Consider the following 24,571-nt stretch of genomic DNA (forward strand, 5'->3'; position numbering starts at 1 on the left):
CGGCATGATTTCTATCCTCTGTATTTTGTATGCTATATATTCCTACATCCTACAGCGACTGCTCTGGATATATACGGACGGGCTTTGCTTTGTGTCCTTGTCAGGCGTCCATGATTTGGCTTCCGTTCCATGCTTAGTTTAGCATAATTGTCAGTTCATGGGAGGGCTCCGGTGAGGTCATCAAGGCATGACTTCGGCAACGCAACAACAATCATGTACTGTGTTGGGGTGCGCCTTAGGCCGTTATCTAAGGCTAGGACCCTCTTTGTATAAAAGATGCTAAGTTAGGGATCTAAGGGTTTATTTGTGAGGCGTAGGCACTTAGTTGCAGCATTCAGAGATCTATTTATAAGTTTTAGGGACTTATTTACATTTAGAGACCTACTTGTAATATTTGACCTCACTAATGGAATAAATATAAACAACCTCCTCCTCCTTTCTAAAAATAGAGTCCTAGAATTTAGAGGAGAGAACTTTTGACTATTTATTCTCTTGCTTGCTCGGCTTGCTCTTCTTCTTGCTCTGTTACTTTAAGGTTAAGATTGAGTTCCATTTCCATGGTTTCGGCTAATCCGAACCCAACATACTGCAACCTGCAACGGTGGAACCTGTAAGCTGCGTAAATGGTCATCATGTCATGATTTGAAAGCGATTAGCCATGTAGCAAAGCGTAGTAAGCTGAGCCGGTAAACGGTGCATGACGCGCGCGCGCGCGTGGATAAGTAGCCAAAACTAATGTGTGCCCATTATATGGGCCGGCCCCATTATACGCATCAAGTTATAAGCTAATGGGCCCATAGACACACTGGCACACTGCAGCAGTTTTCCAAGTTTCAAAGCGAGAGCGGCGGCGGCAGACGATCATCCAAAGTTCAAGCACACTGCTCCTTGAGCAATGGCTCTCTGAGACAGAACCACGAGTACGCCTGCCAGCAGCCGCTGCCGTCCTCCCTGCTGGGGTCATCGGGGTAGGGGATTCGTTCCCAGGATCTCGACCCCAGGTCGAAGATGGTCGCCCACCACCCCTCCCGCCAGAAGTTGTCGTGCTCCACGTCGTAGACGCAGTTCTTCCGGACGGCCGGGAACTCCCTCGCCGAGAGCGCGAATGCGCCCCACGAAGAGCGAGTGCTCGCCGAGGTCCCTCACCCTCTCCCCGATCTCCACGAGCGGCTCCGCAGCCCAGTCCACCCTGTACACCTCGGCGGGCGGCGCCGGCCGGTGCCCGCCGTACGTCAGGACGAGCAGGCACTCGCCGCCGCAGGGCACGGCGTGCAGCGTGCGCAGGACCTGGAACGACGACCGCCCGGAGGCATTGAACACCTTCACCGCTGAAGGGCGGAGGGATGTGTTCCGGACGAGCCGCGGGGGGGAGGCTCCGAGGTCGTAGATGCGGAGCCGCCACGCCGCGTCGATGAGGTAGGCTCTACCATGGTGGAACGCCGCGCTGTCGATCCTGCGGGACGCGGGGTCGTGCAGCCGAGAGCAGGCGGCGTCCCCGGGCCGCCAGAAGAAGAGCCTCTGCGCTCCGCTGGACAGCAGGGCCTTCTGGCTCGCGACCGCCGTCCAGCCTGCCGAGGTCAATGTAGGTGAATCCGTATCTTCTATGAGAGTGTACTCCACATGATAAGTAAAGGAGGTTACGGCACATACTCCCTCCGGTTAGAATTTTTTTGTAAATTTTTACTATACTACATCTAAGTAAATATGGAATATATTTAAATATATAGCAAAAACTATATATCTAAATTTGCCAAAATGATCAACAGTTTGAAACGGAGGAAGTATAAAACATACACCATTTAAACCTTGTGATCCTCAACCAATAGTTTCTTGGATGATAGAAATTTATCATATGAAAATAACAAATAGTTTAGTTATATTTCTTGCTATATATACACGTTGTAATATAAGAGAATTTAATGATTAATATCTATTCCATCCACTCCAAATTATAGGTCATTTTAATTTTGCTAGATAAATAATTTTTCTATGTATATAGACATAGCGTATATCTAAAATTTTTCCTATATATATATATCTAAATGCATATTAAATATTATTTATATAGAAAAGATAAAATAACCTATAATTTGAAACGGACGAAATAATTTTGAAGACTGTTGAGTTAAGCCACGCCTTGTATTTTGATATCTAAGGGTACTATTCTTCAATCTATTGTATTTTCAAAAAAAAAAATCTTCATTCAATTGAAAACCTGAGCTGGTCAGAGTATAGTTCCTTTCCTCTCTCATATTTTGAATTTATCTTACTACAGATTTTCTTGATTTTAAATGTGATATTTTCGTACGTAACTAATATTAGTTTCCTGTGTGTTGTATTTTAGTAGAAGAATTTGCTCTACATAGCTGCCAACTATGCGGATGGATTATGACTAGTTATTGGTTAATCTCCACCCAGCCCTCCATTCCAAAGAGAGAGTACTTTTAGGTTTGTCCTAAATCAAACTATCTTAAGTTTGATCAAATTTAAAAAAAAATATTTATGATAATAGATATCATATAAAAATATATCTCATAATAAATCAAATGATATTTATTTAATATCATAAATATTGATAGTTTTCTTATAAATTTGGTCAACCTTAAAATGGCTTGTCTAAGAACATTTATTTTGGAACAGAGCAAAGTAGCTCCCATGTAGAAGCAAGAACTGTGCCTTGGAAAGAAAAATGTATGCAAGTCACATGGCCATGAGGCCAATAAGCTAGCAGGGCCAAATTATAATAGCGAACAGAAAAGCAGCCTAAAAAATTATAGCACGATTAATCTACTGTGTAACAATGCTCTGCAATAAACCAAATAGGTCCTTGGTGTTGCTGATGAGTCCAGCCTGGACTCTCGAATCACGACACGAGGGCGAGGCAGGCAAAGGCCAGAGCCTTCCAGCAGTAAACTTGATACATGGTTACACAGAAATAAAATCAAACTAAAGGATGTCCGGTACATCAGCTGTGAATGCACAATACAGTGACACGACCATTTTTACGAACGAAAATGGACCCATCACCAATCAGCGGAAAGTATTGAGTTACAAATCAACATATATGATATACCCTACATCTAGAAAAAAACTGTGCGATAAATAAACCACAGATGTGGAGACATAACAAATCAAAGGCGGGCATTGAACTGATATGGTTGCAGCAGAATCTCCAAAACTTCACACCTCTATCCAGTGGCTGTTTTGCACTTGCAGCAACCAATTTAGCCAGTGATAATACCGGCAAGGACATCGCTCTTTCCTCTTGCAAAAATAGTGTAGACTAGGCGTATGGCGTCTAGCCAACCGTCAAGAGCCTCCCAACTATCGGCGACCTGTCAGAGGAGAGAATAATATGGGCATGAATTATGTAGTCCACACCATTTATTTTGACTAGCGATAGCCAAAGCGGCTATATAGATGACTATGGCATTATGTTTGCTGCCCATTAATTTAAAAGGATCCAGTCATTTTTTTTTGACAAACAAGAGAATTTAGATGTGTGGTCTACATCTAACACTGAACACATTTCAACAGAAGAGAACAACATATAAAGAATGAACAAATGAAAAGTAATAATAAACCGGCAGGCACATACCAAGAATGTAGGTCCGTGAATTGTTTCTATACAGAGGCTAGCACCACTCGGCAGCGTTAGATCAGCACATGCTGACACCGAAACAATATCTGCAACATTTATTCTGACAGGCTTTCTGCCTCTATCCATATGCCCAGCGGATTGTGATGGAGGCTGGTCAGAAGCATCAGCCTACAATTTACAGCAACACTTACATAAGTTACTCCCACCGTTTTTAAAAATATGATGTTTAGGACAAGTTAATTAGGTAAAAATGAACTACATAGCTTGCCCTAAACATCATATATTTAAAAACGAAGCAACAATTAGACAACGAGATGACAGAAGATACAAGAGAGACCAGTAACTTCAAACCGCAAAAGGATTATGATCAGGGACAAGCATGCAAAAAGAATAAAGAATGAACATTGGCAGAATTACCTGCTGGAGTCCTTCATGATTCAAGATGAACTGCGACCTCTCCCAATCTTTGTGTGGTGCAATGGCATTGTTTGCTGGAGGAGCAGTCAAATACCCCACTTTGAGATACGGCAAAGGTAACTGCATGGTATACGATGCGAATAAGAACAAAGTCACACTGACATAATGAAGAATAGAACAAGATAACATCTAAAAAACAGAAATGTACGAAAAAGAAGACAGGCACATTGTTAATCAGAGAAACAAAATTTAACAGAGGTTTGAAGCTCTTGAGGGCTGTCAGCTCTTTTCCCTCGAGAGTATGGCTTTGCAAAAGTAGTTCAATATACCCATGGGCAGCTTCACTGAGAAAAGAGAACCCTCATATCCCCAGCTACATGAACTTTTACTATTAGGTAAGGTAACAACACCAAACAAAATAAACTAGAGTTTCTTAGAGATAGAATAAATGGATCGTACCATTGAGCGGACTAATCGCAAAGCACTGCGATAGACCTGTTAGACAAAAGGGCACACAGTCAGCTATAGAGTTTCTAGGGGGGAAAAACAAAGCATCAAGGCATATGATAGAAGAAAGTAAAAGTCCAACAGATATTTTGATAGATACCGAGTAATTTGGCTTCAGAGCATGAGCAGCTGCAACATAGATAGCAGACTGACTGTAAAGCTCATTAGGAGAGACATCTGGCTTCCCAGATCTCATGGTATCCTCAGCTAAACCGTACTGCAGCATTGTAAAAGTAGATCTATTATTGTTACTGCCATGAAACTTAATCAGTATAAATCCATTAAAATTTTATCTATAATATACTGAAAATAAAGTCACTATCATATGCAGGTGAGTCATGAGGCAGGAAGCACACCAAGACAGTTCCGAGGTTGTATATTGCCCGATGGAAATCAAATTGCAGCTGAATTGCAGAACGGAACTACGAAGACAGCAGAAGTGTCAGTGGTTTATCACAGAAACGACTTGTAGTGAGCATACCATAAAAAATAATCCTAGGCACTGTTATCAGAGTGTATCTACCTTACTTATAGCTGTTTTTATGATGGTTTGTTTATCCCGAGCAGGAACAATTGCACTCAGCTCCTGCATTGCAAACTCATACTCTTAAAACAAACTGACAGTATAGGCAGCACTCAAGAGCAAATAGGTAGGCCAACTTCAGGAAAGAAGGCTAAGAAAACAAAAATTCACAAAATATTGTACCTGTAGCCCAAGACCCCAGTTATTGAGAGCCTGCAATAAAAAAGAAAGGCAAGTTAAGAAAACAGCAACGTTGGCTATTAAGAAGTCAAGATTAGAAATTTCAAGCTGAAATGATATGGAAACATCCCATGTCGTGGCTTTGACCAAATGCTGATGGAGAAAATAAACCCAAAAGAAAAAGGTCAATAAGGATAAGCCATAGCACTTTGGTTTCTTGAGCAAGAGAGTTTTTTATTTTTCTCTCGAATGGATATATCAGAACAAGAGAAAAACAGCTATTTCTGCAAAAGGATGGCATTCTTATAGTCTAAACATGTGTGTGACATTACTGAATAAATTCATACTTAACTCTTCTAAACCTTGATGGTCTTTGTATCAGTTCCGTGGCACATATTCATCATCCACTTAACTCAAACTGAACCCCTTTTATCTTTTTATTTTATCATATAATGTGCAATCAGATAAATATAAGGATTTAGCGCTGAGCCGCTGACCTGTGGGCTATTCCAATTAAGCTGAACAGCCTTCTCATAATTCAGTATTGCCTGTCAAAAAAAAAGAAAAGGAAAATGATGGATGCAACCAAAGTTAACACATAAACGTCAAACAGCACAGCAGTTTATTCAGTTAGATATAGGGATAATTGTTCAACTTAATGATGAAAAACTAGTTACCAAAAAAAAAAACAGGAATGGCATCTATCATGGATGAGGGATAGCAGATAGATCCACTATTGAAAGGGTGAAATGCCGGTTTCCATTTATTTAGCACAGCTAAAAAAATGAAGATGCCAATTGAAGTAAATTAATCCTTGAAGAAAGAAAACATTCATTAGAACCATTGATTATAATACTACTTCAATGAGGTGCATTTAGTTTGATCATAAATGGAGATGCACGTAAGAATCAGAACACATCCCATAGCTTGTTTTATAGAATCTTTTATGAGACCAAACTAACGATTTACAAGGAGAAAGGAGGCATTTGGATTATTTCTAAACCCTTGAGAACTATTCTTGCCCCCAAACACTAAGATGAAAATGTGAATCTAGATGTTGGATCATTGCATTGGTAGAGCATGTTCCCAGGTTTCAAGAAAAGGTGTCATCACATAGCACAGAGAGTTCAAGAGCTACAAGGGAAATAAAAAAATGTGATGAACCATGTCGCTTGCTATCTGATTACTACTGGATAACTTGTCTGCTCTTATTTAGCCATCAAGATTTACAAAATAGGCAACCAAGTATTATATACAGCAATAAATAGATAGAACAAAAACAACTTAATATGTGCAAGATATACTACAAGCCCACAATTTGAGTTAATAATACCTCAAGAAAAGTTGCGCAAAATTTATAATCATATAAACAACATAAACGATGAAAATTGCACAAGTAGATAAGCGAGAGCCAATATGAAAATAAACTAGATTCAAATTTTGTGTCTGGATTTACTTGCATTGCTTGCAAAATAAAAGTTTGTCATTCAACATAAACAAGTTTATAGACGCGCGGGACATATTGACTAAACCTGCTTCCAGAGTTCTTCAGCTTCTTTTGTCCGACCTCGCATTTTAGCCCGATCAGCAATAGCAATAGCCCAGTTATAATATGCCTAAAAGAAAAGAGGATGCGGTAAAGGACCACGAATATTAAAAAGGTTGATATCTGAGACAATAAGAATGATCAACATTGAGCACTATACATTAGAACCATGAAATCACATTCTGTAGGGTAATCTCAAATTCTCACTGCTTTTCACAGACTAAGTGAAAATTGAGATTCTTTTAAAACTTTTCTTTTCTTTTTGCCAGGGCCAAAAGCACTGAAAATACTGTAAATTCGAATTCTTCTGATCAAACAATGTATCAAATGAGAAACTTACATCATAAAGAGTTGGACAGAGGCGAGTAGCTTCGGCATACTTTTTGCAAGCCTCCTCAAGCAAAGCATCTTTGGAGGAGCTAGAATTGGGATCCACATTGTCCGCACTCTCCTGAAAAATGTTTCAAACGAATAAGATACAAGCTCTCCTGAAATCTAAATAACAACCTTGCAGTGTACATTTAACGTGCATGCTATAAATAAAAAATTAATTATGATTTGGTCACAGTTATGCCTTCACTATATATTAACATGTATAAAAGGAATGTAGATGTGTACCTGTAGGACTAGAGCCCAATTATAATATGCATCAGGGTCATCGGGATTCCTTTCAATTGCATTTACATACCTGCATAACAGAACTTTAAAACTTGGCAATAACAAGTAATTACAGATGAAATTCTCTAAAAGATGTAGGCTGATTGTAACATTAAGAAACAGAGTTTAATCAGGTAATATAAACAAACCTTTTGGCAGCAAAAGAAAGAATCCTTTGACGCGAACGGCCTTCTTCATCAACTCCAGTTACACTATTTATCAAATCCATTGCTACATCATGGTGGGATGAAAACTGCTGCGTGCTATCTTGGCTGAGAAGGATTGAAGAAATAAATAAAACTCGGGGCTATCTCATTATAAATTTGTGTTTATGCCAAGAAACTAAATGGTCAACTAGTTACATTGCAGCAATTGTGTAACGCCAAGAAACTAAATGGTCAACTAGTTACGTTGCAGCAGTTGTGTAACGCCAAGAAAATAGATGGTTAACTAGTTACGTTGCAGCAGATATAATGATTAATGCATCTACTGAGAAGTGAGAACCATCTGGTATCCATTATCCGTTACTACAGCTGAAGAAGTTGGTCACAAATTCCATAAAAAGCAACGTGCCCAGAAGAAAAGTGCTTCTGTATCCATACCTAACTATACAACAATCCAACCAGAAGATGATAGTTCTAGTAGGTTCGGGGGAACAGCGATTTTGCTTTGTTGAAGTAAGATCACCGACTACTGCCAGTCATAGAAACATTTATGCTAGCGTTCTAATGCAACCAATAGCGCAATTCAAGTTGTTAAAGTAGACCCAAATATGATGATACAACTCTAGTATGCCAGCAGCTAACCACCAAAATTAAGGAGGAGCAGCATAATTCACGTAGCCGAAGCAGATCCAACGCGAAGCGGGCGAAAGACGCAATGCCGCAAACCTAACCAATTCACAGTGATCCAGTACACGGAGCGAGATCTAAAATGACGCGGCAGCGAGACGCGACGCAGCACAAACCTGTAAGACGACCCCTCGGCTTCAGCGGATCCGATCCCGTTCCCGTCCCCGAACGCAGATCTCGCGCTGCCGCCGGACCCCGTGGCCGCCGGCTCGCCGTCCTCCTTGAGCTCGCCGAGGAGCTCCCGCATGGTGAACGGGCGGGAGCCCTCTGCCCCCAGCGCCGCCTTCGCCTCCTCCTGCTTCGCCGTCGCCGATCGCGGCGGCTCCTCCTCCTCGACCTCGACCTCGACCTCCGGCGCGGCCTCCTCCGGCTCTAGCGCGCCGTTCGCGAGATCCTCGGCGCCCGCGCGCCGGCTCTCCGTGGGCTCCTCCATGATCAGTCCTCGGGGCTCGCGCGCGCGCCGCGGGATCTGGGAGCGGAGTGGAGCCGCGAGCGCGTGGTGGTCACTGGTCTCTCGTCTCGCTCCGCACGGCCGCGTGGTCAGTCACTGCGCGAACGGCGAACGGGAACCAGCGGGGGGCCGAGGCGGGCGTCGCGTCAGCGGAGGTGGGGAAGGGGGAAGCTTACGTGTCAACGCAGTAACAACCTCCTCCCTCTCACGGCGTTATGGGCCGTGACGGGCCTGGAAGCCCAACACGAGACGACACGAAGGAGAAGGCCCGCCGCCCTGTCCAAGCAGCTGGCTCTCGAGGGCATTTTGGGAACGCCACCGCTGTAGCCGCGTACGGTGCAGATGGGTAGGGGGGCGGGGCGGGGCGCACCGGGCTCAAATGCCGGCGCCACCGCGTGCGGAGGCTGTCCAAATCTCGTGATTCCTCTTCGCATCCCGTGCGCCAGCGCAAGCGCGACGCAGGGCTTGACCTCCCCGACGGCCTCCGCCTCCGGCTCGAAGCGCCGCGCAGGTGAGCCATCGCCCATCGGCCAACCACTAGCAACCCAACCGCTTCCGCCTCAACGCTCCGTGGCTCGATTCCGTGGCTGCAAAGCGCTAACGCTTTCGGAGGGGAATTTTGGCTCAGGGCGTAGGGTACTGCTATGGCCAGCGACAAGGTGTTTGCGTTCGAGGAGGTCGCCAAGCACAACGTCACCAAGGACTGCTGGATTATCATCGCCGGCAAGGTGCGGCTTTTCTGCTTCCGCCTCCCCTCCCCCTTGTGGCGCCATAGGGTTTTGGATGACTGGTGACCTGGCTGGTGACCTGACCTGGCGCCATAGGGTTGTTTCGTACCCTTGTGTGGTACGGTTTTGTGAAGTTGTTAAGTGTTCTTGTTGGTGAATGCTGATTGCTTTCGTTTCCCTCCGGCTGCGAAGATTTTAAGAGTGAGGGAGAGCTTACGACGCTATCGGTTCGATGATAAGATTTTTTTTGGAGAATAATTGATGGTAGGCTGGGTTTCTTGCGGCATGAGAATTGAGTCAGGTGTGGCATCCATCTTAGGTACATGAGGCCTTCAATATTCCGCGACTCTTGCAGAGTTTTCCCGAACCAGATCCACTCATTTGCTGAAATTAAACTGCCGTGTCCTATAAAGTTATTTTCTGGATCAAAACTTACTCCTATATTTAGTGAGGCCAAATATCAGTGGTAGCTATTCATCAGTGGGTGACTCAATCCAAGTCCAGTAACTAGCTTTCAGATCCACTTCATGTTGTTCCATGACCAGTATTTATCCGTTCCAGATCCAGTAACCACCTTTTAGGTCCACTTCAGGTTGCTTCATATGCTTGGATTATAGGACAGATAACGTATCATAGGGCCTATAACAATTCAATAATGTAGTAACGTCATATTGTAGAATTTACCACAAGGATGGTGCTTTAAATGAGCATCTTTCTGTATCATGAAATGACAATATATTGCAACAGAGAAAAGCTGGTTTGTTCTTACCCTGCTTTTTGCTTGTACATGGCAGAAAAAAAAAGAGTCAGTGAACATATACATCCTCAAAAATAAAAATATATCATAAAGGAATGATGCTTCATGGTTGATATTCATATCCCAACAAAATGGTTTGTTTGCATCGTGTGGCCTGTATTTTTCTTGTTCCATTTTCAATTATATGTCCTTGGTTGTACCCCGTACTAGTATCAGTAGGCCCTTATATTATATATATAGGTTTCTGTACCCCAGAAAAATAGAAGTTGTTATTCTAGAATTTGTGTTTTTTGATGAGATGCGATGTTTTCCCTTCAGAAATTTTCAAACTCTCTTCTGTCTCTCCTATATATAAATCTTATTATCTTCAAACATTTTGTTGGAAAAAATGTGTACCATGTTCTAGTTTCCACTTAACTTGAAATTTCTTTTAAAGAAAAAAAAGGAAAACAGAAACTTACCTTCTGTTCTCGTTGCCAAATGTTTTGCTATTCTTAGTGTAGCTAATGTTTAATGGCCGTGCTATTTTCGGAAGTAGGATTTTGGCCCCATGCTACCGCAGATGAATTCTCACCCTAGCATTGTTGTCACAAGATGTAACATCCGCAGATCTTCCCGACATAGTTGGAGTTTTGTAGGAAAAAAATATTACAGATACAAATGTGTGATGACTATTGTTAGCTAACTGCACCTTTTCCATAAATTAAGATTGTTAAAGTATAAGTAGATGTGGTGGTGTAAAATATTGAAACATCAAAACCTTTGCTTCTTCTTTCTGTAATGTTCCATGTTTCTTTTCTATTACTCTAAAAAAATGGAATAAATAACTGGAAAATTCTGTCATCTGTGCTATAATATGTGTAATTCCAGGTTTATGATGTCACACCCTTTATGGATGAGCATCCTGGGGGAGATGAGGTTTTGCTAGCTGTAACTGGTGAGCCATACTTCCCTTGTACTTCAAAGTTTCAGCCTTCAACCCTGCTGTCTTAATATTGAAAGCCAATCCCTGCTCTTGATTGGAACCAGGGAAAGATGCTACTGCTGATTTTGAAGATATTGGCCACAGCGATTCCGCAAGGGAGATGATGGAGAAGTACCATATTGGGCAGATTGATGCTTCAACCATCCCAGTAAAGCGTACTTATGTGAATCCCCAGCAAGCTCCCAGCCATGTGGACAAGGATAACGACTTCCTCATCAAAATTTTGCAGTTTCTCGTTCCCATTCTGATCCTGGGCCTTGCGTTTGGTATCCGGCAGTACACCAAATCAGAGTAGCTCAGCTCGTAGAGATTCACCTATGTGAAATGATTTGGATGAAAATAGTGCAATAATTGTGTATTTGTCAGGTAGAAGAATGCTATCTCATTGATCATAAGTACTCTGTACTATGAACATCCATGTTTGTGTCCAAGCGTGCGTTCTCCCGTGAACTGAGATATGAGATGATGTCTGAAGCTTCCTTGAAAGCCGATACCACATATTTGCAGTTTTTTTTTTTGAATCCTCAGATCTGGATACAAGATATACAGTTTTCTTTATTTTACGTGTTTGCGCGCACTCGGGGATGTCGTCTGCGTTTGATTGAGATTTATATATTATTTTGATGGGAAAAGATTCCGGTAACCATCTGGCCAGACAAATTACTGACCGCCATCCTCAGCAAAATCCAGAGCCCCGTCAGAGATCGGATCAACAAAACAACCAGATCTACCTCAACTTTGACATTTGTTGAGCATATTCCTGTGGCTGAGGTAGAGTAAAAGCATACGCCACACGTTTTGTGCCAAGGAATTATTTGCATCCAGTGATGTCATGGATCAGTTGAGGTTGTGGTCCAGAGATTTGCCTCTCCTGGAGTGAGACTGAGGCAGTATCCCGTCTTGAACATGTTTATTCTTTGCATCGACGCTGCTTGCTAAACTTATCACACCAGAAACAGGTAGCAGAGCTTTTCTCCGCATAAAGGGCCGTATTCCCCGATCATATTAGTCACATGAATGAGCGGAAGCAGCGAGGGGCAAGAATAAACACAAACAGAAATTGGTAATACATCAGACTATCAGAGTAACAGATGAATGACTCAATCAAGGGACTCTTATCCACCGCATCCAGTATGCTTGCTCAGTAAAAATGTTGCTGGCCTTGCCAACAAGCTAGCTACCTCCATCACCGTGGTTCTATCCGTTACTGGTACCTCGAGTTACCATACAAAGAGATTTGATGTAACAAAACTATGGAAGCGTATAACATGAGCTAATACAACAAATAGCACAAGAAATGAAGATCACAGCTATTCGATCCTATCGTGAAGGGTGACCACCAGATCATGTGCATCATCCAGGAGCTTCCAAATGTCCAGCTGCCCAGCCATGCTGTTACACTCCCTTATGATCTCATCCATGCTGCTGTAGCTTTCTATGATCAGTTTACGTTTCTGCAACACGCTCGCTGCAATCGCATATAGTAGTAGGTCATCTGTTGGAGGGGCTCCCAGCCGCATTCTTCGCCAGGATGACTTTGCAATCCCAGCACGGTTTGCTGCCTGGTCAGCCCACATCACCTCCCAGAGACATAGGGTCTGCTCAAAGGTGAGCTCCCTCCGGAACATTACGACCACCATCCTGTAAACGAAAAAGCAGTCTTCGGCTTGGAGCATCTCCAGATGTCTGTAGAGATGGAAGTCCTTGTATTTGATTATCCTGGCCACCATGTTGAGTTGCCGGCGAATACCCACTTCATCAAGCCTGAAATTGTGGCGGGCTTTCCTCATGAAACCTGCAAAGCACCAGAAGGCTGCATCGTCTTCCTCTAGAACAGCAAGGAGAGGCGCAAGGAGGTCGCTCATGCCCTGGCAATACCCAATTTCTTGGTCATAGATTGCGTAGGCCTCAAGTATAGCAACAAGGCGTGATGCATGGTAGATCCGATATGGTTCTAAGTGTTCGTAGTCCTTGAGACAAACAGCTTTAGCAGATTCAATTGCCTTCTCCCTGGGAACAGAAGTTTGAGATGGAGAGTAGGAAACCCATTCATCGTTGGCACGGACTGCATCCAAACGAATAATGCGTTGCCATGTCTCAAAATCCTCAATTGCCCGTGTAGGCTTCACAGGGCGGGCAGCCTTAGATAATTCAATATCATCCATATTTCCTCCTGTGCGGGAATATCTGGGGATACTTTCTTGTTCATCCTCTAACGAAGACTCACAAACTGAGGCCAAGTCCTTATGAGATGTTTCTACATGAGTTACATCACTTCTCTCACTCTCTTCCTCGTTAGATGAACTAGACGAAGACTGGCTGTCATCCATCTTCTCAGGCTTTGTTTCTGAAGTGTCATCCTGCAATTCTTGCTCTGTACTGAGACATGGATTTCCTTCCTCAGTTGAGATAGCCTCTTCCACACTAGGATTTTTAGGAACTTCTTCAGATTCAACAGGACTAACACAACCAGATTCTTCACCTTTTTCAGAACTATTCCCCCCTTCAGGGTTGACTCCAGCTGTTTTATTTGTTGATTGCTTGCTATCTTCCATGCTGTATGCAGATTTTCGCAAACAATGCTTCCTCAGTAACAGATATCCCTTCCTACATAAGATCAGCCACTGTTGTCAAGTTCAGCTTAAGGCAATCAGGACAAAGAACATCTAACAAAATAGCATCCTTAAATGGAAACCTGTTTCTGTAATCTGTACTAATTAAAAGAAAAAAAATAGCGGCAACGCCATAGTGGACTATGAGTGGAGAACCCTCAGGCAAATTTATTTTGATCAACTTCACTCCAACATATGCAGACATGAAGAACAGACGCAAGGTAAAAAAGATAAAATTTCATTCTGAAGTTTGTACCTGTTCTGGGCCTTAACGGCATCTCTTTCCGCTTCAGAACTGTCAAGGCTATAACTGCATGAGGGTCGAAAATCAGATTACTTGGGCTAATATCCTGAACACAAGCATGCACGCTACAAAACTTATGAAATTTGTCAGCATATTGTTTCTTACTATAGAAAGAATATATTGTTGAGTTGTGCCCATTGAAAGGAATGCTACAAGATAATAATCACTCGAGGTTTAGCCTTATGTATAACTAGCATATTGATGAATCTTGTTCTGCCTGTTTAACCAGCCCAATAGCCTGTAACTGTGTAAGTTCAGATTGATACTATTATGCTACAGGTCTTCCCAAAATGCATGGATAAGGTTATGCTAGTTGAATCCTTTGCTAGAGAACAAAAAAGATCTAGCATGGATATCTCATGTTCAAGCATCTTGTGAATCTAATTTGCGTCACTAAGCTCTACCACAACTGTACTGGGACCGACATTCAGAGTTTCCAGATTACTTACACTCCCAGAAGGAATGGCCAGACCAATGCTCTGATACTCGGTTCAATCCCCTGAAACATAAGCACATGAATCAGCCTCATAACTTCAGAAGGCTGCATTACAGCAGCATCCATGGTTGCAGCGACTTACTCCGCTCCGAACTTTCTTCACAAGCTTCACTCCGCCGTCCTGAAGCTTCCCCTCCGGCGTGAATAGGCCGCGCCACTCCTGGGACGTGAGCGGCGCCTTCCTCCGCCGCCGCCACCACGGAGATTTGAGCCCGCCTCTGCATCGAAGCACGCGTTGAGGCAGGGAGCAGCATGAACGATTTCAGAAAAGGGTGTGGGACAGTGGGAGGGCGTTGCGTGGGGCGACCGACCTGCGGGAGGAGACGACGACGGCGACGACCACGAGCCCGGCGGCGGCCGTGACCCCGACGGCGACGGCGGTGTTCCAGCGGCCCCCGCCGGCGAGGGGGCCGCCGAGGAGGCCGGCGGCCACGCGCTCGACGCAGCCCCACGCCCACATCGGGCGCAGATGCCTGGCGGATCGCTCCACGGCTCCCCCTCCGGTGCTATCCCCGCCGCCGCCGGTGGTGCCCTCGATCGGAAGATTCCGGCCTCCCGGTTACTTTTTCCTTTCCGGTGTCGGGTGGTGGCATCACAGAGATTTCGAGGAAGTGGTGCGTGGCGCGGTGCCGGGCGTCACCGACGGGCCGCGTTCGTGGCCTTCACGGCCACGGGCCCGGTCGGGCGCGGCACGTAGTGGGTCGGTTCGGCGCCTAGCAACCAGGGCTGCTCGCTTGCTGGCTCTCCGTGAGACCGTGACGTGATTTTTTTTTAGAGGTCACAAGGCGCGTCAAGGGGCCGATCTAGGAAATTTATCCATTGACGTCATGAAGCTCTAATCTTACCAAATATTTAGAAGTATTGCTGGATTATGTGCTGTAATAGAGTGATGTTACACTGGTACTCGTGGTTGTCTAAAATCATTGGTGTCCTGTGGACTATGATACCAATGATGATACTGCAGATTCGCCTCTAGGCAACAGAGTCTCCATCTAGGTAATTTTCCATGATGTGATTAGCCAACTAGTTTAGCTTTTGTAATAAAGAAATGGTTCGATATTCTCTCCTCTACATCACAATACAATATGTCTAGTTATTATTATAAAAGCAACTATATATATGGATGAAATAGCAAAGGAATTAATTTGTTTATAAATAAAGTCTGTTACTAAATTATCACCCATTCTTTGCAAGACCTCTACGGTATTGTCCTCCAAAGGTCGACAAGCCCCCTAATATGGTGTACCAATCCTCCTCCTTGAGTAAGGATGAGGATATGATCCGGAGCAGTGTCAACATTTTGCCAAGCAGATCTCCATTGCCTCCATTGAAAGGACTACGAGAGTAGCACCACCAGCAGATACAAAACGGTAAAGGGCGACACAACCCACTTGAGGAACACTCTCTGGAAGGGAACAGAGGAGGTGGTCAAGCATAACCAGGATGTGTTGTAAGGTATGAAAAACAGCTTCTTTTTGAAATTTGTGTGAAGACTTCATTTCAACATATATATCAAACATTGGTGTCTTTATAGTTAATAATGGGATAGAGTTAGAAAAGCGACTAAACATTTAAAATTTTAGAAACTCATAGCTAGCCACTTTAGAATAAAAGATAAAAAGACCTTATTAGTGACTTAGATGAATTGGAATCACTGGATGATGATGCCCTGGAGCAGTTATCCTTGTACCATACCCATAATTACATTCAGAATGATAACTTGATTGAAGGTGATGGTCACCTAGGTGATATTTATCAACTCGAGCCTAAGCAAAAACCAGAAGTTAGAATTTGGAATCACCGGATGATGATACCTGGAGCAGTTATCCTTGCACCATACCCGTAATGATGTTCATAATGATAACTTGACTGAAGATGATGGTCACCTAGGTAACATTTATCAACTCGGGCCTAAGAAAAAACGAGAAGCTAGAATTTCAAATCCTTTCGACCTAGCTAAACAAGTGAAAGCAAAAAAAGAAAATAAAAAGCAACATATTTTACTTGCAAAAGAAATGACTAGAGAAAAAATACAAAAACAATTAGCTAGTGTCGTGTAAAAGGCATCTAAGTAAAGTAGCGGAGGATTATAACAACTCTTGATGCTTTTTTACATGGTTGGTCTAGAACCGATGTTTAGTCCTTTTGGTTGGTGATGCGATCATCGAAGAAGAACCTTCAGGATTTATAGGTGTTTTTTTATCATTTTTGCTGGTTCCTTCTGCGAAGAACTTTTTTGTTTTGTTTTCATTTTTCACTTTGGTAATATATACCAGATATTTTCTTTTTAAAAGATAAAATAGTCGGCCTGAATTTTATATAGCATCTAAAAACTGTCAGGCTCATAAGTGGAGTTTGGCTCCTTCATCAATCATCAAAGGATGGGTGGTGGACAGCGTTTCATCATTGGAGTTTCATAGCTATGGCGATGTTGTTGGGGCAGGTACTGGTCACACGTCATTTCTTAAGGATGCTAGATTTCCAAGTTGAAGCCTCATGCCGTCATCAGGAATCGTGTTCCAAATCGTAGTGATCGTGCTGCAGCCTCAGCTAATGATCGGCGCGCCGCATTGAACTCGAAAGGGAAACAGCAACGGGTGCACACAGAGCTCTTTCCTTTTGAGAGATTTCCGATCGTGTAATCCAGTGAACACGGCCGGATCGGATGGCGACTTCCATGTGTTAGGCCTCTAGGTGCACCCGTTCGGCGCCAAACGTCCGTCCTGGCTGCTCGCGCTTGGTGAGCTAACCGAAACCGCCTCCATGGTCAGCTACCCGATTGACCAGTAGTAGCTCACCGGCCAACCAACCTATTCACTCCTGCACTTCCCCGCCGTCCTCCCCTATAAAACACCCCCGGCCCCCTCCTGCAACCTTCATCACTTGCATCGCACACAACAACACACTCCGATCCAGCACGTGTCCAAGCAAAGATCAAGGCACCAAGCCACATATAGCTAGCTCCGATCAGCGCGCGCGCGGCGGCGATGGCTTCGTCCCTGACGACCGTGCCGACGGCGACCGCGGCGGCCGGCGGCCGCAGGGATCAGCGCGAGGGCGCGGAGGTGATCACGGGCGCGGAGGCCTGCTTCGCGCACTCCAAGGAGATGCTCCGGGCGCTGGGTTTCCCGGGCGGGGTGATGCCGCTGCGGGGGCTGGAGGAGTGCGGCTGGGTGCGGGAGACGGGGTTCGTGTGGATGCGGCAGAAGGCGCCCTACGAGCACTACTTCCGGGGCACGGGCACCCGGGTGCGCTACGACGCCGAGGTCACCGCGTACGTGGAGGACGGCCGGATGAAGCGCATGACCGGGGTGCGCAGCAAGCAGGTCATGCTCTGGGTGCCCATCGTCGAGATGAGCCTCGACGGCGAGAAGCGCGACAGGATCTACTTCAAGTCCAACGTCGGGATCGGCCGCTCGTTCCCCGCCGCTGCCTTCGCCGACGAGGAGGAGGAGGAGAAGAAGGAGGGCAAGCCCGCCGATGGCGAGGAGAAGAAGGAGGACGCCGCCACCAGCAAGTGAGCGCGCGGCCGGCCCGGCACCGTGGCGTGCGTGATCACGCGTGGAGATGATGGTTAATTCATGTATCTTTCTTTGCGAGTTCGTTTGCTTCATTCTCTATTGCCTGTGTTTAATTACCTCGGTCCATACGTGAGGAATAATAATTGAGAAAGTCGATCTGATGTTTACGCACCAAAAACGGGAATGTGCCTGGAGTTAAGGGTGGTTGAGCTACCAGCCAGTGACGGTCCCAAACGTAAGATTTGAACTTGGATTCGTATGGGCAGGTTATACTGCAAGAAGCTCAACAAATTAAGCTCAATTCGCAAGTTGAAGGGAAACTTAACGGCATACAAAAAAAAAGTCACATTTAAGTGGACTTTACTTATGATCATAACGAGGGCTTCCACCCTTCTGAGGATTCTTCAAAATCCGCATTTGACAAAAATTGAACCAAAGACATTTTATTATTTATTTTTGTTTTTTGAAAGAGAAACTTTCAGACCCGGAGCCACGGGACCGTGTACATAGCGTAGTTTAAAGAGGTTTAAGAGATTAAGTCTGTCTTATCTTTTATTCATATTATTTATCTTGTTTATCTCTTATTTATCCTGTTTATCTCTTATTTATCCCGTTTAAATAGGAGATAAAGCTAACCGATACAGAAGGAATCTACTCGAGATATGTTCTGATACGATTCCTTGGCCAGTATCCGTTAGGATTCATGTAACCCTGACCTCCCGGATATATAAAGGAGGACAGGAACCCTCTCAAGACAAGATCATCAATATCATTCTACACCTAAGGCAATACGAATCACCACACAGGACGTAGGGTATTACGCACGTCGCGGCCCGAACCTGTCTAAGTTTTGTGTTCCTTGCACCTTCAAGTTCCTAATCTCGGCGTCCCTTCACCTAAAACTTACCACCTTGGATATACCCTTCGATGGGCAGCCGGTAAAACACCAACAACTGGCGCGCCAGGTAGGGGAGCGCATCGAAGATCCACCGGCGAACTCGATGGCATCGTTCCAATTCACTAGGTCAGTACCTTCTCAGGGTACAACTTTCGTTTTTGACTCGTGGGTCTGCGTTGCAGATGGCGAGGGTGATTTCCATCGTTTCCTCGTCGACATGAAGTCGAAAACCCCCACGGCGTTTTCTCAAAGCGACCACGACAAGTTCGTCGATGATCTCGATGATTTGTTGATTTGTCGGACCGCGACGAGAATCGAGGAGGAGTCTACTTTCAGCACGACTTCATCCGGCGCCGCAACAACTTTCCTCGGGTTGGACTTGTTCCAATCTAAGGACCCGCGTAGCCGATCACGACTCGGCCAATGGATTTGGCCACTGATCTTCAGGAGGCCAACGGCTCCAAGTCCCTCTCCATATTGGAGGAGGACTTGGATTTTCTACTCCAAAAACCCGAAGGCACCGCACGTCGGGGGACTTCGGGTTGTTTCGGTGCCGACAGTCTAATGATCACCACCACTCCGGAGGGGCGTTTTGTGTATTGGAAGGGCATGAGCCTTTCTGATCTACTCGAGGCCGGTGATCGACTTGTAGCACACCTCGAGCTTTTGCCTTTCCAGGAGGGCAGGCCGTTGGCCACCATGGCAGAGGGGTCGACTGAACTAGTCGACACGAGCTCTGATAAGCTCTTCTCTTGCCAGGTTCTAATGGCGGAAGAAGGCGAGGATGATGGCGATTTCCCCATCGCCGAATTTGATGATGTATCTGAGGATGAGGTCACAACCAACGCCGGCGCCGAAAATAACGCCAATCGTGAGGCACGGAGGGCCAGGAACAAAGCCCGCACAATCCGGCGGAGGAGGGTCAACGAGCGCAGGCGATCTATGCATCGCGAGCTTGACCCTGAATTCGCCGCCGTAAGCGAACGGGGCTTCAGGACCCCGATGGCCAACATCGCCAGGGTTACGGCCATACTCGAGCGCAGTAACGATCCGAATGTGCGCCAAGCACTTCTTTGCGCGCAGAGGGCCTGGAACCAGCTGGATCAGAAAAACCCGGCGTCTACTATCAGGGAGGAGCGTGTGGGCGAGAGTCGGAGCCAGGCTCACAGCCGAACGGCTGGCGGTCGCCCTCGACCTCAGCCCAGCCATAACAACGACAATGCTCGCGGGAGTTAGGCCACTAGCGGGAGGCAGCAGCCACCTCCAGGGGGTAACCTGCGACAGGCCAATCATCGACCTCCTCCAGAAGACCTGCGCCAGCACATTAATGAAGGCCGCGATGCGCGGTCCGTGATCGACTCCAGGCGCAAGGTTCGCGAAGAAGTTGAGACTGAAGGTACTGACTGTAGAGACCGTTTCCCAGCTTTCTCTGCACGGTTCAGCAGCTACAAATACCCTGAGGGCTTCAAGCCGATCGGCATCACCAAGTACGACGGCAAGCAGGCTCCTCAGCAATGGCTACGTTGCTACTCCATGGCTATTGAAGTCGCAAGGGGCTCCAACATCACCAAAGTTGTCTACTTTCCGATAGCTTTGGACCCTGCGCCGCTTACGTGGCTGGAAAGACTCAGCAACAACTCGATCGACTCCTGGGAATAGCTCAAGGTCTTCATCGACAACTTTCAGGGAGCGATCGCTCGCGCAAATACTCGTCACGATCTTGCTCAGTGTAAATAGGAACGTAACGAGCTCCTGCGGTCCTACACATGTCGCTTCTTCGACGTTCGCGCTACCATCGCGAACATCTCAGAGGATGACATCATCAACTGCTTCTACAACGGTATCACCGACCTAGGCATCTACAGAGACTTCGGGCGGAATAGGCCGAAAACTGTTGCGGGCCTTCGTGACATGATGCACGACTGGTCCGAATAGGAGGAGAAGATGCGGGAGCGGTTCCCGCGGTACCAAGATAGCAATCTGAGGCGTCCAAATGACAACCGCAACGACAAAGGCCAGTGGGACTATTCGGGTCCACCCCGAAAGCGCAGGCCAGATGATCTTATCGCGGCTGTGGATTGTCCCTCGCGAGGCAAGGAGTCGACGACGCAGGAGGAGTTCAAGAATCTCCTGCAGAAGAAATACCCATGGCACCCAGGTGCCAATCACGCGGCCATCGACTGTTACCACCTCCGGAGGACATTCAGCAACTTCGGTGGTGGTAAGAACAACAAGAAACCAGTAGACAAGGAACCCGAGGACGACGACCACGAGGACCAAGGGTGCAACGCGAAGTTCTAGAATGCTTCAAAGACCGTCAACGTCATCTTCGGAGGAGATGGAGACTTCGGCTCCAGGCGGGACCAGAAGCTGGTTCTCCGGGAGATCATGTCCATCGAGCCGGCGGTACCACGGCCACTCCGTTGGTCGGAGGTCCCCATCTCGTTCTCCCACGACGATCAGTGGACGAGCTTCTCGGAGCCCGGCAAGTTCCCCCTGGTCCTGGATCTAGTGGTGGCAGAGGACAGGCTCACCAATGTGCTCATCGACGGTGCGAGTGGTCTCAACCTCATCTTCGCCAGCACTCTGAGGAAGATGGATCTGGACCTCACGGGCATGCTGGTTCCGAGCAAATAACCCTTCTTAGGTATTGTCCCAGGTAACGCGGTGCACCCACTTGGTACGGTAGTTCTTCTAGTCACCTTCGGCATGAGGGAGAACTACCGCACCGAGTTCATCAAATTCGAAGTGGCTAAATTCGAATCTTCTTATCATACTATATTGGGTCGTCCGGCACTCGCCAAATTCATGGCAGTGCCATATTATATTTATCTGCTTCTCAAGATGCCAGGACTAAGTGGAGTACTTACTCTCCGAGATGACTTGAAGAAGTCGTATGATTGCAATCAGGAGGCGATCCAGCGGCCTCTCCCAGTCCGGGCTGGAGATCCCTTCGAGAAAGGCCAGCAAGTCGAGCATCCAGTCGACTGACGACGTGGCGCTCCAGACGATCCAGCTCTAGGAGGGTGACTCATCTAAGACCGCCGTCATCGGCGTGGGCTTAGGTGAGAAATAGAAACTCATGCTCGTCAGTTTCCTTCGGGCTAACCAAGACATATTCGCGTGAAAACCAGCGGATATGCCAGGGGTGCCCAGGGAGCTGATCGAGCATAGTCTGAATGTACACCCAAAGGCTATGCCCAAAAAGCAACGTCCGTGGAGGTTTGCTCACGACAAGCGTGAGGCAATCAAATGGGAAATAGCTAAACTGCTCACGACTGGATTCATTAAAGAAGTTATCAATCCAGAGTGGGTAGCTAATCCCGTTCTTGTAAGAAAAAAGAATAATGAATGGAGGATGTGCGTTGACTATACTGATCTCAACAAACATTGCCTGAAAGATCACTTTGGGCTACCGCGCATCGATCAAGTCGTCGACTCGACGGCGGGTTGTGTCCTTCTTTGTTTTTTTTATTGCTATTCGGGATATCACCAGATTGTGTTTAAGGAGGAAGATCAAATTAAGACCGCGTTCATCACCCCGTACGGGACATATGCTTACAAAACTATGTCCTTCGGGTTAAAAAACGTGGGAGCTACTTATCATCGTGCAATCCAGATGTGCTTCGCTGATCAGCTGCATCAGAACGTTGAAGCCTACGTGGATGACGTGGTCATCTAGACCAGGAATTCCGACGATTTGATCGCAGACTTGAAAGAAATGTTCAGCAGCCTGCGCAAATTTCGGTGGAAACTCAACCCAACCAAATGCGTTTTTGGAGTACCATCAGGAAAATTGCTCGGTTTTATCATCAGCAACCGGGGAATTGAGGCCAATCCTGTGAAGATCACGGCCATCATTGATATGAAGGCTCCGGCCACAGTTAAAGATGTGTAGAAGCTAACAGGATGCATGACAGCTCTGAATAGGTTCATCTCCCGACTCGGGGAGAGAGCACTACCCTTCTTCAAGCTCCTGAAACGCGAAGATAAATTCCAATTGATGGAGGAGGCCGAGCGGATCCTGCAAGATCTGAAACATCACCTTCAGTCTCCGCCGGTCCTTACAACACCACTGCCGGAGGAAGATCTACTTCCCTACATCGCGGCAACAACTCATGCTGTCAGCAGTGCTATTGTAGTCGAGCGAGGTGAGGAAGGCCATGCATTTGGAGTGTAGAGGTCTGTATATTTCGTCAGCGAGGTACTCACCAAATCCAAGGTACGGTACCCAGCAGTTCAGAAACTTTTATATGCAATTCTGATTGCCTCAAGAAAGTTGCGCCATTATTTCGATGAGTACAAGATCACTGTGATTACGGATTTCCCTTTAGCGGATATTCTTCATAATCAAGATGCCACTGGGCGTATATCAAAGTGGGCAGTGGAACTGGGGGCTTTGTCTATCGACTTCAAGCCACGCACTGCAATCAAGTCTCAAGCTCTAGTCGATTTCATGGCTGAGTGGAGAGAGAATCAAATTCTAACTCCAGTCGACAAGCCAGAGTATGTCTTTCAGATCCTTTGGGAGGTATCCAACAATAAAGCCGAGTATGAAGCCTTGCTTCACGGGCTACGTTTGGCAATATCACTAGGGATCAAGCGACTACTTGTATATGGCGATTCTCTTCTTGTGGTTCGGCAAGTTAACAAAAAGTGGGATTGCAATAAGGAGACGATGGACGCTTATGTATAAGAAGTGCGCAAGCTGGAAAATAAATTTTCCGGCCTAGAGGTTCATCATGTGTTACGGGAACACAACGTTGGCACGGACATACTGTCCAAGCTAGGATCCACCCATGCAAAGGTTCCAGTGGGAGTTTTCGTCCAGGAGCTGAAACAGCCATCCATTAAGTCCTCACCTCAGGTAATCACTGATAATGGTCTTCACCAGCCTAATCGAGAGGTTATGATGCTTGGGGAGGACTGGAGAGAGGCTTACATCAACGTCATCCGGGATCAAAAACTTCCAGTAGGGGTAGACGCAAGAAGCGCAGAGGCAGCTCGTGTCATGTGCAGAAGCAAAGGTTTTGTCCTGGTCGACAGCAAGCTCTATCGGCGCGGCGCACGATCTAGGGTGCTCATGAAATGCGTCACGAAAGAAGACGGCTGCGACATATTGCGGGAGATACATGAGGGCATTTGCGGCAACCACGCAGTTTCAAGAACGCTGGTGGGAAAATCATACAGAGCTGGTTTCTGGTGGCCCACCGCAGTATCCGATGCTGAAGACCTCATGCGGAGATGCCAAAACTGCCAATTCTTCGGAAAGTAATCTCATGTCCCGGCTCACAGTCTCATCACCATACCGCCATCCTGGCCGTTTGCCTGCTGGAGCCTAGATATGATTGGGCCCTTCACAACGGTGCCAGGCGGTTTCACCCATGTATTGGTGGCTATCGACAAATTTACCAAGTGGATCGAGTACAAGCCGATAGCCAAGCTCACACCAGATCGTGTTGTTGATTTCATCTCTGATATCTTGCATCGCTTCGACTTCCCAAATACCATCATCACAGACCTGGGATCAAACTTCA

At 46.1% G+C, this 24,571-nt stretch overlaps 4 protein-coding genes across 4 annotated transcripts; 2 read left to right on the forward strand and 2 right to left on the reverse strand.

The window, feature by feature from the left end:
* Positions 1–2,811: 2,811 nt before the first annotated feature.
* On the reverse strand, positions 2,812–8,898 carry LOC112874618 (protein HLB1). The gene is made up of 14 exons (XM_025938050.1): positions 8,399–8,898; positions 7,581–7,703; positions 7,393–7,462; positions 7,115–7,225; positions 6,761–6,844; positions 5,726–5,776; positions 5,232–5,261; positions 5,049–5,111; positions 4,882–4,947; positions 4,626–4,742; positions 4,478–4,513; positions 4,019–4,138; positions 3,599–3,769; positions 2,812–3,335 (listed from the first exon to the last, which is right to left on the reverse strand). Exons 1-14 carry the CDS (start codon positions 8,713–8,715, stop codon positions 3,225–3,227), a joined length of 1,470 nt encoding a protein of 489 aa, XP_025793835.1. The 5' UTR covers positions 8,716–8,898; the 3' UTR covers positions 2,812–3,224.
* Positions 8,899–9,066: 168 nt separating this feature from the next.
* On the forward strand, positions 9,067–11,724 carry LOC112874619 (cytochrome b5-like). Its single transcript, XM_025938051.1, has 4 exons — positions 9,067–9,244; positions 9,362–9,461; positions 11,089–11,155; positions 11,248–11,724. The coding sequence occupies exons 2-4, from the start codon at positions 9,378–9,380 to the stop codon at positions 11,496–11,498; spliced, it is 402 nt and encodes a 133-aa protein (XP_025793836.1). The 5' UTR covers positions 9,067–9,244; positions 9,362–9,377; the 3' UTR covers positions 11,499–11,724.
* Positions 11,725–12,247: 523 nt separating this feature from the next.
* Positions 12,248–15,315, reverse strand: LOC112875699 (GTPase-activating protein gyp7-like). Its single transcript, XM_025939641.1, has 5 exons — positions 14,927–15,315; positions 14,698–14,833; positions 14,569–14,618; positions 14,072–14,125; positions 12,248–13,810 (listed from the first exon to the last, which is right to left on the reverse strand). The coding sequence occupies exons 1-5, from the start codon at positions 15,073–15,075 to the stop codon at positions 12,514–12,516; spliced, it is 1,686 nt and encodes a 561-aa protein (XP_025795426.1). The 5' UTR covers positions 15,076–15,315; the 3' UTR covers positions 12,248–12,513.
* Positions 15,316–17,510: 2,195 nt separating this feature from the next.
* Positions 17,511–18,314, forward strand: LOC112875700. The gene has a single exon (XM_025939642.1). The coding sequence runs from the start codon at positions 17,603–17,605 to the stop codon at positions 18,134–18,136; it is 534 nt and encodes a 177-aa protein (XP_025795427.1). The 5' UTR covers positions 17,511–17,602; the 3' UTR covers positions 18,137–18,314.
* The last annotated feature ends 6,257 nt before the right edge of the window (positions 18,315–24,571 follow it).

Source organism: Panicum hallii, chromosome 9, assembly GCF_002211085.1.
Source record: "Panicum hallii strain FIL2 chromosome 9, PHallii_v3.1, whole genome shotgun sequence".
In the NCBI taxonomy this organism is placed as follows: domain Eukaryota; kingdom Viridiplantae; phylum Streptophyta; class Magnoliopsida; order Poales; family Poaceae; genus Panicum; species Panicum hallii.